Source organism: Balaenoptera ricei, chromosome 16, assembly GCF_028023285.1.
Source record: "Balaenoptera ricei isolate mBalRic1 chromosome 16, mBalRic1.hap2, whole genome shotgun sequence".
Classification (NCBI taxonomy): Eukaryota; Metazoa; Chordata; class Mammalia; order Artiodactyla; family Balaenopteridae; genus Balaenoptera; species Balaenoptera ricei.
In genome coordinates, this window is record NC_082654.1 from 65,741,605 (window position 1) to 65,757,389 (window position 15,785).

Sequence of the window (15,785 nt, forward strand, 5' to 3'; positions counted from 1 at the left end):
ATTTTTTTGGTTAGTTGAATAGAAATTTCTCTTTTGATTCCCTACAAGGACTTAATGTCCCTTGAATACTTGGGAGATGTTTTCTTATAAAAGTAGTGACGTTAAATCTAAGAAATCCTAGATGGCCATAGGAGGCAGGGAGTGGAGCTAAGCACAGGGAGAAGCAATGACTTACAAATAAAAGCAGAAAGAAAGAAATTCACATTTTAAGCTACTTTAAAAAATTCAGTGATGAGGAACAAAAATGATCTCTAGAGAATGTTGCCAACTAGTAATAAATTCTTTTGAATCTTAAAACACACATATACACACTCACAGAACATTGGCATAATTTAGTAAATGTATAAAGATTCTATAGGGAGGACTTGACTGTTATTTGAAGTAATTGCAGGTCTTTGCTCTTGGCCTTGTAGCACACTTGATTCCTAGCATACACATCCTAGCATAATATATAACAATGTGGCTTCTTCACCTAGTGTAGACATAAGTACTATACTTTTCATGGTTTCGTAAAAAGGCAGTAACACACATATTATACTTTGAAAGTTAACTCATTATGCTTTACATAAGTGGTAAAGGCTATATTGCTTTGCATTGTTAATTATGAACAAGAAATAAAGCACATTTGAAGATAGTATTCTGGGTATATTATGCGTTATATTGAAAAAAATCACAAAACAATTTCTAGACATTGTGTGGCTCTTTCACGTTTGAGTTTGTGAGTTTTCCCCCAAACTTTGTTTTCATTTAGAAATGTTTCTATTTCCCCATTTTTCTTTTATTTGTCTTCTTCACCCTTTTACACCCTAGTTCTAGCCTCAGTTTTACCCAAAGTTGATTTGAATTACACCAGATTGCAGCAAGCAGAGAAGGCGCAAATGGACACTGAAGATGAGGACAAGAAATATCTACAAGAATGCCAGAGTAAATTCGACGGTCTGCAGAAACAAATCTCCCAAAAGGAGAAACAGCTGTGAGTATATTTGGAAATAAATACCTGTATTAACATAATTTCCCCCTCTTCCCCCCCCATTTTTTGGCACATAATGGTAGACAACCTATATTTTTATTTATTTAACGATGCTGGCTAGGTTGTGGAGTTCTCCTTCCAAAAAAAAAAAAAGAAAAAAGAAAAAAAAGAAAACTAGAAAGCATAATTGTGATAAAACTTATGTTTTTGCTCCCTTTATTGTTTATAGAGTACTTTCAACTGTCTTGCTATCTTCTTGCTCAAGGAGAGTTTTATTCTTTTTGCTGTTGTTCAGCATTAATCTGATGGCCATTATGTTTCTAGATACTGAGTATTATAGGCCTTTGTAACGCAAAGGAACTTACGTTATCAAAGAAAGTGATATTTTCTGAGAACATTTTTATTAGTACTTCGTATGATAGATCTATATATTACCAGCTAGGAAAGATGTCAGTATATGTCACTGAGTTGAAAAAAGCAAGTTGCAGACAGTATGCTAAGTATTATCCCATTTTTTATAAAATTAAAACTGTATATGTGTGTATTTACATATACATAGAAAAGAGTTTAAAGAATACAGATTCTGGAAAATGATTATCTCAAGGGAGTGATGGTAAATTGACAGGGGTATTTTACTTTTTACTTTATAAACATCAGTATTTTTTTCCCCAATAAATATGTACCACTTTGTTATTAAAGAGAACAGCAAAACAACAATAGAAAATAAAGAGTTATATATTGGGTTGGCCAAAAAGTTCATTCGTGTTTTTCTGTAAGATGTTCCAGAAAAACCCGAACGAACTTTTTGGCCAACCCAATATTATGTTTAACAGATCATTAACAAGATCACATACCATGTATGATGTGTAACTTGCTAAGCTACCTTTAAATCCATTGAGGTGTTTTTAAGTTCTTTTCTGTTCTTGATGATTTTCTGTCCAGTAGTTCTATCAGTTATCAAGAGAGGATTTGTTGAAATATCCCAACTATAATTGTGGATTTGTATATTTCTACTTTTAGTTCTATCAGTTTTTGCTTCTTGTATTCTGAGTTCTGTTGTTTGGTGCCTACACATTTAAGATTGCTGTGTCTTCTTGGTGTATTGACCTTTCTATCATTATATAATGTGCCTTTTGTCTCTGGTAGTTTTATTTGCTCTGAAGTCTATTTTATCTCATATTAACATAGCCACTCCTGCTTTCTTCTGATTAATGTTTTCATGTAGTAAACAAAAGATTAATGTTTACATTTTCTATCTTTTTAATTTCAGCCTAATCTGTATCATTATATTTGAAGTAAGTTTCCTATAGTGCATGTTTTTTATCCATTCTGCCAATCTCTCTTTTAAGGATGTATTTAGCCTATTTACATTTAGTGTAATTGTTGATATATTAGAGCTTAAATCTGCTGTTTTATGTATTTTCATTCCTCTATTCTATTTTTCCTGTCTTCTCATGGGTTACTTGAACATTATTTAGAATTCGCTTTTGATTTATCTGTAGTATTTTTTAGTGTATCTCTTTGTATAGATTTTTAAAAGTGGTTACTCTAGATATTGTATCATATATCTGCAACTTTTCACCACTGGTATCAACATTTTACTATATTAAGGGAAGTGTGGAAGTCTTACCTCCACTTAGGTCTTTTTACGTTCTCTTTTTTACAATATAATTTGCTTAAATATTTCCTCTATGTAATATTGAGAAGCACATCAATGATATAGTTTGTGCTTCAACCATTAAACATAATTTAGAAAACTCTCTATTGTTCTTTCTTCATTCCTGATGCTCCAAGTTTCCTTTTTTGTGTCTGAAGAACTTCATTTAGCCATTCTTCTAAGGTAGGTCTGTTGGCAACAAATTCCCTTAGTTCTCTTTCATGTCTTGATCTCACCTTTATTTCTGAAGGATATTTTCAGAATATCCTTAAAATTCTGAGTTGACAGTATTTTCTTTTAGCATTTGAAAAGTGTTGTGCCACTTTCTTTTGGTCTTCGTAGTTTCTGATGAAAGGTAAACTGTCATTTGAATCATTGTTCCTCTAGTTACCCTCAAGATTCTTTCTTTGGATTTATCCTTTTTTGCCTTTGGTCAGCTTCTTGGATCATTAGGCTTATCTTTGCCAAATCTGGAAAAATTTCAGCCATTATTTCTTCAGATATTTTTTTTCAGTTCCACCTGCTTTCTCCTCTCCTTCTGGGACTCTGATATAATGAATGTTAGATCTTTTTTTTAATAGTCCCACAGGACCCTGACACTATTTTTTTTTTTTCGGTCAGTTTTCTTTCTGTTGTTCAGATCAGGTAATCTCTGTTGTTCTGTTTTGAAATTCATGCATTCTTTCCTCATCATCTTCATTCTCCTATTGAGACCATTCAGTGAGATTATTTTATTTTTCAGTTCTAAGATTTCCGTTTGACTCTTCTTCCCTTCCAAAATTTCCTTTCTTCCTTTCAAAACTTCCTATTCATTAATTTGTTTCAAGCATATTCTTTTTTTTTCAGAGGAAGTAAAATATAAACTGTATTTTAAATGATACCCAGGAGTCTAAGTCACTATCTGGGCAGGAGAGGGAATTTCCAGGTAGAGGAAATGACATTTTGGGAGTTTTTTGTTTTGTTGTTTTAATTGAACTATAGTTGATTTACAGTGTTGTGTTAGTTTCAGGGGTACAGCAAAGTGATTCAGTTATACATACATCTATATATTTTTTCAGATTATTTTCCCTTATAGGTTATTACAAAATATTGAGTATACTTCCCTGTGCTAGACAGTGGGACCTGTTGGTTATCTATTTTATATATAGTAGTGTGTATATGTTAATCCCAAACTCCCCCCTTTCCCCTTTGGTAACCATAAGTTTGTTTTCTATGTCTGTGGCTCTATTTCCGTTTTGTAAATAAGTTCATTTATCTCATTTTTTTTTTAGATTCTACATGTAAGTGATATCATATGGTATTTGTCTTTCTCTGTCTGACTTACTTCACTTAGTATGATAATCTCTAGGTCCGTCCGTGTTGCTGCAAATGGCATTTTATGGCTGACTGATATTCCATTGTATAAATATAACACATCTTTATTTAGTCATCTGTCGATGGACATTTAGGTTGCTTCCATGTCTTGGCTATTGTAAATAGTGCTACAGTGAACATTGGGGTGCATGTATCTTTTCGGATTACTGTTTTCTGCAGGTGTATGCCCAGGAGTGGGATTGCAGGATCGTATGGTAGCTCTATTTTTAGTTTTTAAAGGAACCTCCGTACTGTTCTCCATAGTGGTTTTACCAATTTACATACCCACCAACAGTGTAGGAGGGTTCCTCAAGCATTTTCTTAATTGGTCATGGGAACATTTTTATGATGGCTGCTTTAAAATTCTTGTTAGTTAAATCCAGCATCTTGAATTATCTGACATGTTGCCATCTGTTGATTTTTCCTGGAATCTGTTGACTTGGAATCTGTTGGAATCTGTTGATTTTTCCTGGGTCTTGGTATGACAGATATTTTTCAGTTGCATTCTGGACATTTTGGGAACTATGTTATGAGACTGCGTCTTACTTAAATCTTATGTTTTAGCAGTCCTCTACTGAAACCACACCAGCAGGGGAACGTGGACACTGACTCTTCATACCAAGTGGGGGTAGAAGCCCAGGACCATCCTGGATGGAATGGAGAAGGGTGCCTAACTAGTGGGCAGGGATTGAAATCTGTGCTTTCCACTCAGTCTCCATTGACACTGTGGAGAGGGAGAGTGGTGCCTTGTTACCATCAAGTGGGAGTGGAGTCCATGCTTCCCTCTTGGTCTCTGCTGACACCATCTTGGAGGGGAGTGAGAGAGGTACCTCACTAACTCCAGGCCAGGGTAGAAATCTAGGCTCCCCACTTGGTGTTTGCTGACACTGTGGGGAGGGTGAGAAATGCCTTGTTACTGATGCATAAGGATAAAGGTCCAGGCTCTCCATGTGACTTCCACTAATACCATAGAGGTGGTGGGGAGAGATACCTCATTACTGCTGGGTGGTGGTAAAAAAAGTCCAGGCTCCGCACTTGGCTCTTTCTCTGATACTACAACAGTGGGAATTGGGAGGCATGCCTCATTATTGCCAGGTGAGGGTAGAAACTAGGCTCCCTGTTTGGCTTTTGCTGACAGTGGTTGGGGTGGGCATGGTTTTTTCCTCTGGTGTTTTTTTTTGGAATAGGGCATTTATCGTTGAAAAGGTTTCTATCATGCTAGGCGGCTGCTTCCTAGCTCTTTGACAGGAGAGAGTAGGCTTTTCTTGGGGCTTTTTTTGTCTGTGCCCATTGCTGTTTGTGGGTTGTGGGCTTCTTCAACATCCAGTTGGAGCTATAAAGAAGGCAAAAAGAAGCCTCAGGGAACTCATCACCATGTTATTCCTTGAATTCTGGCATTCCTAGCTGGTCTGCTTTCTTCTCTCCCCCTTTCAGAATATTCTTATGTTTGTTTATATATAATGTCTAGGGATTTTAACTGTACTTAGTTGGAGGGATAGGTAGAAATGTGTTTACTCCACCTTGTTCAGAACCGAATTAAGTTCCTTTTAAATCTGCCACAAAAATAACATTTTGAGAAATTGGTATATAGAATAAGGCTTTAGGCCAGGGAGTATTACCTTGGTTGGAAACTTACGTCATTTGTAAATTGTGAAACTAAAACTCACACATGCCCCCCCACCCACTCCCCCCCCCCCCCCCCAGAAAAAACCCACCACTCGGCAAACAAACATTTTCTCTTAAAGACTTTCACAGAAGTGCTTTCAGGACTCCCTTGGCAACAGAAATCACAAAGAACATTTAAGTCATCAAGTTTATTAATGGTGCCAAGGGTTTTGTTGTTTAAGTCCCTGTACCCTGCGAAATGGAAAAATGTGAAAAGCAAGACTGGGACACTTTGCCAGTCAATAGAATACAATCTTGAAACTTCAGTACTCCGTGTTACTGAATCACTTTTCTAGAGTTTGACAAAAGGGTAGGTAAGGCAAGTCTGATATTAATTCTACAATGTTGCCTTTATTTGATCCCTGCCCAAAGGATGACCCAAATAATGCTCCAGGGACCTGGTCCTTCCCTGTAGGGCTAACCTACTCAGTAGGTCTTGGGTACAGATGTGGAGAGAAGATGTTTGTCCCTGCTGAAACTGTGAAAGTAATTTCATTTCTCATCGGGTGCCATTTTAGTAGAGCATAAACATGTTAACAATTTGGAGATCAAGGGGATCCCTGATGTCTCAGAAAAATTGGAACTGTTTCTGTAGAAATAGGCAATTGGGACTTTGTTCAAGAAAAACAAATTCCATTTTTTCACCTAAAATGGAAATAACTTTTTTTGGTTTCTGATTATGAAAACATTACATCCTGTTGACCAAACGTAAGAAAATATGGGGAAAAGTGCAGAAAATAAAAATGGGATATACCTTTTTTTTTTTTGGCTGCGCTCGTGGCATGAGGGAACCTTGGTTCCCCAACCAGGGATCAAACCCAAGCCCCCTGCAGTGGAAGCACGGTGTCCTAACCACTGGACCGCCAGGGAATTCCCTGGATATACCTTTTTCTAACATTTTGATGAACATTCTTTTTGGGTATGCATAGATATTTTTTGCTTTTTATCAGTAGAAAGAGGATCATGCTACATGCTCTTTAGTATCTTGTTTATTGTATTTACTACATTATGGACATTGTATCATATCAGTTACTGTAGGTCTACAGTATCGTATCTCAGTTAACCTAAAGGAATCATTTAGCCTGAAAAATTGTGCTTTATTGTTTGAGTTTTCATATCTTTGATTACTAGTAATAGCCTTTTGTATTTCTTTATTTTGTGAATTGCCAGTTCATAGCCTCTAGTTTTTCCTCTGTGGTGTTCAGTTTCTTAATATTTATTTATATAAGAGCTCTTTATGTGTTTACTGTGGGTTTTTCACATACAGTGAAAATGTTTTCTAAGTTTATAGTTTTTTTGTGTGTGTTTTTAAAAAATTAATTAATTTATTTTTGGCTGCGTTGGGTCTTAGTTGCTGCTCACGGGCTTTCTCTAGTTGTGGCTAGTGGGGGCTACTCCTCTTTGCGGTGTGCGGGCTTCTCATTGCGGTGGCTTCTCTTGTTGTGGAGCACGGGCTCTAGGCGCGCAGGCTTCAGTAGTTGTGGCTCGCGGGCTCTAGAGCGCAGGCTCAATAGTTGTGGCGCACGGGCTTAGTTGCTCCGCAGCATGTGGGATCTTCCCGGACCAAGGCTTGAACCCGTGTCCCTTGTATTGGCAGGCGGATTCTTAACCACTGCGCCACCAGGGAAGCCCTATAGTTTATTTTTAAACTTTGTTCATAGTGGTTTTTTTCATTTAGGCGTTTTACATTTTTATATAGTTCTGTTTTCCCTTTTTTTTCCCCCTTCATGGTTTCTGCCCTTGGTGGTCAACATGTGTTTTGACAATATATTTAAAATAACTTAAAAACAAAATTTTTCCTTTGCTTTTTCACTCAGTTTTTTCTGATTCTGGATGATGCAGCCACTCAACAATGCACTCACTCTGTACTTTGCTTACTTCAGTGTTAGTAGCATATACCTGTCCCTCTGTATCCCTTTTAAATTTGTGGTGAAATGGTATTTATCAACAATTTGTAAATTCCATTTTGAGGTATCTTGTCTCTTCAACCTTAATTATAAAATCTAAAATTGCTTCACTGAAAATAATTTGGCTGTAGATGGAAATGCTAACTTTATGAGGAAACAAAAGTAATCATTAACAAAAAATTAATATAATGTAATACGGTGATATTCTCAATATTATAACATAACATTATAATTTAAAATGTATAGTATTAGGAACTATTGCATTATTAGTATATACCTCACCTGTTACAACTACTTATGAGCAATAATTATTGGAATTATTTTGGGGGAGTTTCCTAAAATGTAAGAAGTTGACTACTTTTGTTTTTCCAGCTAGCACCTGTTGTTTGAATGATGAAATAGAGCTTCCAGATGTGAGCTGGCATTTTCAGGCAGTGTGGATTTTCCTCTAGTGTCTCCCTGGTCTTAGCTCTGTACTGTAATGGGTCAGCTTCCAACAGTAATCTGCAAAGTAGCACTTGGCACCAGGGCTGATTTTTCTGTTTCTGATGTTGAATTGATTTCATGGTTGCTGTAATCCTTATATCAGAACAATACTTTTCATTAGTTTGTGGTAAAAATTTTCTCATGGCCCAGAACATGGTTCCATTTCTAAGATATAACCAGTCTTACTAGTATGGTGTGCCCTTCCAGGCATTTTCCATGCTTATACAGCATTTATGTATACAGAGTTAATAAATGACAAATTGACATTTAGCAAGAGGTTTTTGTGATTGACAAATTAACTGAGACTTTGAGATCTGAAAACCCTGTGCTACTGAACTTGTTTTCTAAAAAATATTTGTGAAAGAAACTACCTGAAGAATTGCATTACAAAGGTGAAAGTAATCAACCAAAGAGATGCTGTTAATGAAGAATGCATACAACCGTCATGTGAGAAATAACACTGAACTTCTCTGTATTATTTGTCATTCAAGGGTGCAACTGGAAACCGATCTGAAGATTGAGAAGGAATGGAGGCAAACTTTGCAAGAAGATCTTCAAAAGGAGAAGGACACCTTATCTCATCTTAGAAATGAGACCCAACAAATCATTAGTCTTAAAAAAGTAAATAATGGTGGTAAAACTTTAAAAATTCTATCTTGATGACAGTTAAGTTATTTAAAAAGAGAATCAAATAATAATTTACATTTATACCAAGGAAACAGAGTATACTGGTCATCTTTAAAAATATCAGTAAGGAGATTAAATGAATGGAAAATAGCTGATAGTTGATAGAGCAGCTTTTTGTTTTTTTTTAGAGCAGCTATTTTTTATGAAAAGCTGAAGGATACATTCCTATCCTTTAATTGCATGTATGCAGTGTGGAGTTTGTTTCTTTTAAATTGCATTTTCTGTCTTTTATTGTTTTGAAGGAGTTCCTTCACCTCCAGGATGAAAATCACCAGTTGAAAAAAATATATCACGAACAGGAGCAAGCTCTTCAAGAACTTGGCAACAAACTTAGCGAGTAATTTCTCTTTTTTCCTCCAACTAAGTAGTCATTGACTCTTATTAAGTTATGAGTGTGCCAAACCAAGTAGACAGAAAAGTTTAAATATAAAATAGAAAGATATGAACTATTAAAAACAAAGCCAAACAAAAACTTTAAAGATTAACAAATAAGGGTGTGGATTGGAGAGATTTTTTTTAAAGTTATGTTCATTATAGTAAGTGTTAGCTCTAAACATTTTCCAGTAGATGAAATCTAAGACTCTTGTTTAATTTCTTCCAATCAGAGAATTCAGAAGTTCATTTAATATATTTTTCTCAGAACAAAAGTCAAATTTTCGAAATATCTGGAGAGATCTTTTTCAGACTGTTCTGAGAAGGAGCCAGCATTGTGAAAAGTGAATGGTGTTTGATGCCGTCTGGAGTTGAGGCTTGACTTCATACAGTGTGGTTAGTTCTGTCACAATGAAGTGTTACTGGGTTTCTATGAAGACAAGAAGGAGAAACGGCGTTCTGTCTTTCTCACATTTTCCTCCTTGTTCCACATGGTCTGTGTTTTGGATTAGCTTCATCTTTGTGCCCTGATTGAACATATTGTCAACTATCTAGGGTAAACGCTGGAGGGTTTAATTTAGTATTGAATGTACCACTGTCACATTAAAAAAAAAATAGTGTCATTTTTTTAATACAGAAAAGTAAAAGAAAGCCACAATGACCCATAAGCCTATCACCTATATAAATCCCTTTGATGTTTTATATGGTTAGAAAATTCAAAGAGCACCAAAAGGGGACTTCCCTGGCGGTCCAGTGGTTAAGACTCTGTGCTTCCAATGCAGGGGACGCGGGTACGATCCCTGGTCAGGGAACTAAGATCCCGCATGCCATGAGCGGCGCGGCCAAAAAAAGACAAAGAGCACCAAAAGGTATAAAATAAACATTTGCCTCCCTCCTCCCAAGTATCAATCCCCAAAGTTAGCTAACCTCAGAACAAATCTATATATAAGGATATCATTATATATATGGATATGATTAGCTGTATATATATGTCATATATATCTTTTGTAATCATTAAACTGAATAGAAATCATACTGGAATGGAGACTTAATTGCTAAAGTTGGGATTCCATTAGGAAGTCTTGAGAACAATTACCAAGGGCATAGTAAAGAGTAGTTCCCTAGGACTTCCCTGGTAGTCCAGTGGTTAAGACTCTGTGCTTCCAATGCAGGGGACACGGGTATGATCCCTGGTCAGGGGACTAAGATCCCGCATGCTGTGAGGCGCAGCCAAAAAAAAAAAAAAAGAGTAGTTCCCTAAAACCACAAAAAGGAAATACCAGCTCTCAAAAAGATAAAAGATGTTTTTGTTTCTACAAAGCACAATTTGCATTGTGATATCAATAAGCAAGATTTTTATTCTAATCTGGCATCCATTCATTGATCATTTTGAGCCAGACCAGGTGCTCATTTTCCATTTATTCATCCGACAAATACTATGTGCCAGGCACTATTCTAAGTGCTAGGGACTCAACAGTGAACAATCCCCACGACAAAAAATATATGTACATTTATTTAAGATCATAAAGGTTTAATATTAAAACAGGTTAGAATAGTAAAACAAGGAATGTGTATTACTTTTCACCCATCTCCCACTCAATACTAGAGACTTTATAGTTGTGTTAAAGGCATGATCATTTAGATGTCCAGATAGCTGAATTCAGAATTTCGTTGTTTTCCTTTTTCCTTTATTCTGGTTCATTGATTCTCAAATTATAGTTTGCATGAAAATTACTGCTCAATGTTATTTTGAGCAGTAATTTTCAAGGGTTTTTTTGACTACTAAATTTTTCCCTTGTATACTGACTGCATACCTAATCCCTGTGTAACTGCACTGTATGCATATTCTTTTGAAGTTTGCTGGTTTGTGTGTGTGTGTGTGTGTGTGTGTGTGTGTGTGTGTGTGTGTGTGGTAGGTTCTTTTTGTTTGTTTTTTTTTTACTTAAGAATATGAGTTAAAAAAAAAGAATGAGTTAGAGGTTTTTTCATATCATTACATAAAGATATTCCATAGGATGAATGTGCTTTAATTGACATTGTTTATAATTTTTTTCTTTTATAACATGCTTCTGTGTCCTTGTACGTGTGTGTTGATATATCTTGATATACCTTCTTTTTTAAAATATTTATTTATTTATTTTATTTTTGTCTGTGTTGGGTCTTAGTTGCGGCAGGCGGGATCTTCGTTGCGGCATGCGGGATACTCTGCTGTGGTGCATGGGCTCCTCATTGCAGCATGCGGGCTTCTCTCTAGTTGTGGCACATGGTCTCAGTAGTTGCAGTGCACAGGCTCTCTAGTTGTGGCGTGCAGGCTTCAGAGCGTGTGGGCTCTGTAGTTGCAGCATGTGGGCTCTCTAGTTGTGGCCCACGTGCTCAGTAGTTGCGTCGTGAGGGCTTAGTTGCCCCACAGCATGTGGGATCTTAGTTCCCCGACCAGGGATTGAACCCATGTCCCCTGCATTGGAAGGCGGATTCCTAACCACTGGACCACCAGGGAAGTCCCTTGATATACTTTAATGTGTATATCTGAAGAGTAAGTTCCTAGAGGTGATCGCTGGCCAAAAGAATTTAGATTTTTTGATTATAGCGATGGATGGTAACTAGACTTTTGGTGGTGATCACTCTGGAGTGTGTACAGGTTTTGAAATATAATGCTATATACCTGAGACTTACATAATAAAAACATAAAAATAAATTTAAAAAGGGGCTTCCCTGATGGCGTAGTGGTTAAGAATCCGCCTGCCAATGCAGTAGACACAGGTTCAAGCCCTGGTCCTGGAAGATCCTACATGCCATGGAGCAACTAAGCCTGTATGCCACAACTACTGAGCCTGCGCTCTAGAGCCCATGAGCCACAGCTACTGAAGCCCGCGCGCCTAGAGCCTGTGCTCCACAACAAGAGAAGCCACCGCAATGAGAAGCCCGCGCACCGCAACTGGAGAAAGCCGCGCACAGCAACAAAGACCCAATGCAGCCATAAATAAATAAATAAATAAATTTATTTTTTAAAAATAAATTAATTAATTAAAAAAGATTTTGTTAGTGCCAGATTACCTACCGTCTCTGATGTTAGACCCCCTCCAGTAGTAGGAGAGAGTGCCTGTTTTTGCCAGTCTGACAGGTGAAAATCTTAAGTGTTTTGATTTGTATTTCTTTAACTATGAACAGGGTTAAGCATCTAAATTTGTGTTCCATTTGTATTTGTATTTTATTTTCTGTAAAGTGCCTGTTCGTATCCTTTGCACATTTTTTGTTTTTGGTTGATTGTTCATCTTTTTCTTATGGGGTCTTTGTAAATTATTTGTTGTACAAGTGTACATCTTTTTTTCCCAGTTTGTCTGTTGTCTTTTAGCTTCATTTATATATATATATATTTTTTTAAATTAATTAATTTATTTTTTGGCTGCATTGGGTCTTCGTTGCTGCGTGCGGGCTTTCTCTAGTTGCAGCGAGTGGGGGCTACTCATCGTTGTGGTGCGCGGGCTTCTCATTGTGGTGGCTTCTCTTGTTGCGGAGCACGGGCTCTAGGTGCGTGGGCTTCAGTAGTTGTGGTTTGCAGGCTCTAGACTGCAGGCTCAGTAGTTGTTGCACATGGGCTTAGTTGCTCCACGGCATGTGGGATCTTCCTGGACCAGGGCTCAAACCCATGTCCCCTGAATTGGCAGGCAGATTCTTAACCACTGTGCCATCAGGGAAGCCCTAGTTTCATTTTTGATGTATGTTTTTTCCTTGCTGATGTTTGAATTTTTATGTTTCAGATTTATTAGCTTTCCTTTACTGTTTCTGAAACCATAGTCTCTAAGACATGGATAGGGCCACTTTTGAGTCAGAACGTATTTTATCCTTCCTCAACTCTGGTTCTCTTCTGTTGTGATAAGAATTTAATCAGGGCTGGAGAAGAGACTATTGGCCCCTAAGAGTATTTGTACCTGCTTATCTGCTGAAACACTTTTGGCCTTCCTCTTTATCCTCCTACTCCTATGACTGTTATCAGGTTGAAATTAAGCAAAAACAAATTCTTCCCTAATACACAGAATGATGTTCTCTTTAATTTTTTTGCCACACGGCCGCATGTGGGATCTTAGTTCCCTGACCAGGGATCGAACCCGCACCCCCCTGAAGTGGAAGCGCAGAGTCTTAACCACTGGACCACTCCCAGGGAAGTCCCTGATGATCTCTTTAAAAATTTGTTGTGTGCACATTTCATTGTCTTTTTTCTTTATGTCAAGAGAAAAGATATTTCTGAGGTGCTAAATAAACCTTTGGAGGTAAATTAGCAGCATGACTAATTTAGCCATTGCTGTGAGTCACCTTCAGACAAGAATAAAAAAGAAAAATTTGTTGATGATGAGGGACAGAGTTTGGACCAATACTTCAACCTTTGCTCCTAATTTACCAGAATTGGCTTTATGTAGACCATTTGGGTGTTATTTAAAATGGGGTTGGAATTTCCTGGTGGTCCAGTGGTTAGGACTCCACATTTCCACTGCTGTGGGCACGGGTTCCATCCCTGGTCAGGGAAATAAGATCCTGCGTGCCACACGGTGCAGTCAAAAAAAAAATTTTTTTTTAATAAAATGGGGTTGGGAGGGGGAAGGTCATACAGAATAATATGAAACATTTAATTTTGTTAAAAGGGAAAACTAATATTTCAGAAAATAGTTTTTAAGCTTACCATTCAAGATCTGTATTTTCAAGCAATGACTAGGAACTTCCATGGTGGTGCAGTGGTTAAGACTCGGCACTCCCAATGCAGGGGGCTCAGGTTCGATCCCTGGTTGGGGAACTAGATCCCACCTGCATGCCACAACTGAGATTTCGCATGCCACAACTAAGGAGCCTGCTGGCCACAACTAAGGAGCACATGTGCTGCAACCAAGGCCTGGCACAACGAAATAAATAAAATTAATAAATAAAACAAATATTTTTTAAAAATCTGTGACTAAATTTAAAAATTAGTATTCATTAATATCACTCACAGGATAAAGTATCCCTCCTACGGTTTATCAGCTGTGTGACTTAGGGCTGTTTATTTAACCGCTTTAGGCCCATTTCTCCATTTGTAAATTGGAGAGTTATAAAATCCATGTAGGGTTCTTTTTCTGATTAACAGAATAAGTATGGGAAGGCACCTAGCACAGTGCCTTTCCTCATCGCAAGCAGAATATCAGTTTTTGTGTCTGTAAGATGAGCAGGATGGATCTGAAAGTTACTTTCCCGTGCTTACTTTCTGAACCAGCAATTTTAAATGTAAATGATTAATTTTAATTAGAAAAATACTTTTAATAATATTTACTCTTAATTGGTTTCTTATTGAAGGATTCTTACAAAGAGAAATTTTGGTAGATTTTAAAAGGCTTTATTTTTTTATTTTATTTTTTTATAAGAGCACTTTTTTTTTTTTGGTTCCGTTGGGTCTTCGTTGCTCTGCACGGGCTTTCTCTAGTTGCATCAAGCGGGGTCTGCTCTTCATTGCTGTGCGTGGGCTTCTCATTGCAGTGGCTTCTGTTGTTGTGGAGCACGGGCTCTAGGCGCACGGGCTTCAGTAGCTGCGGCGCGCAGGCTCTAGAGCACAGGCTCAGTAGTTGTGGCTCACAGGCTTAGTTGCTCCATGGCATGTGGGATCTTCCAGGACCAAGTCTTGAACCCATGTCCCAAGAATTGGCAGGCAGATTCTTAACCACTGCGCCACCAGGGAAGTCCCTTAAAAGGCTTTAAATGTTAATTATTATTCTGAATAAGTTATAATTGTAGTAGATAGACTATCTAATTTGAGGATTAAAGAAATGAAATAAACTTGAACTATTCATATTTGAAGAAAACATGTAACATATGAAATATTAGGATGAAATATTCAAGTAAGAAAATCTAGACTAATCTGTGTCATAATGACTGACAGTTTAGAATACCTGAAGGAGGAAAACCAGCTTTTCCCTTATCCTCATTGAGGCTTAAATTCCAAGGAGAAAAACTTTTAGTTTAAAAAGGAAATTACCAGGACTCTTCCAAATGTAGTATTCTGTAAATGCTATTCTTTCCATATAAAGAGACTTACAGATTTTTTTTTCCCTCAAAGGAGGGGTTTCAGGATTATCAGAGGCTTGTATAATTTATGGATGTTTTCCTATAGTGTCATAATTGTATCACATTTATTACATTCTCATGTTTTATTTTGACCCTTCTCTATGCTGTTTTCATGCTGTGGTCAAATACTTTCACAAACTTAAATACATATTTCTGAATAGAATTTAATTAAAATGAATAATATAGACATCTGTTCCTTGTCTAGGACAAGGAAAAGGTGTTCTTGTACATTGTGTTTATTGGAACTGTAACTGATACTCTTTTTCTTTAGGTACTTTGGCAATTTGCATCAGAAGGGGGCAAGCTTTTTAGAGTCCATATTTGTGAATAGAGGCATTTTAACCAGAAATATATCAACACCAGTAAATTTTCATATAGAAAGTATTTCTGTAGTGAATGCCATTAAGTAAGCTCTTTTATTCCTTACTCAGTTTTTCTATATAGCAGTTACTGTTTTGGCCAAAATTCCCACCAGCATCAATTTTCCTTGGATACATTTTGTAGATGTGAATTCAGCCAAGAAAATTTGATTACTCTGTTAATATTTTTATACTGTGTAATTTTACATTGATTATTCCCACTGTAAGAGTCATTACGCGCCAGA

General features: G+C 36.9%; 1 protein-coding gene and 1 non-coding gene across 7 annotated transcripts in view; both read left to right on the plus strand.

Moving 5' to 3' along the window:
• The window catches only part of RUFY2 (RUN and FYVE domain containing 2), a 50,019-nt gene that overhangs the window by 24,194 nt on the left and 10,040 nt on the right, over positions 1–15,785 (plus strand). For 3 of the 6 annotated variants that reach the window (XM_059900713.1, XM_059900709.1, XM_059900710.1), the window contains exons 13-15: positions 854–973; positions 8,530–8,659; positions 8,968–9,062. In XM_059900713.1, the coding sequence (XP_059756696.1) occupies positions 854–973; positions 8,530–8,659; positions 8,968–9,062 (345 nt within the window). Of the gene's footprint in view, positions 1–810; positions 974–8,529; positions 8,660–8,967; positions 9,063–9,808; positions 9,967–15,785 lie in introns of those variants that run through there. The other 3 variants (XR_009498067.1, XM_059900711.1, XM_059900714.1) reach the window with 3 other exon arrangements.
• On the plus strand, positions 13,292–13,420 carry LOC132351372 (small nucleolar RNA SNORA19). The gene has a single exon (XR_009498308.1). It is a non-coding gene; the product is annotated as a small nucleolar RNA SNORA19 (small nucleolar RNA).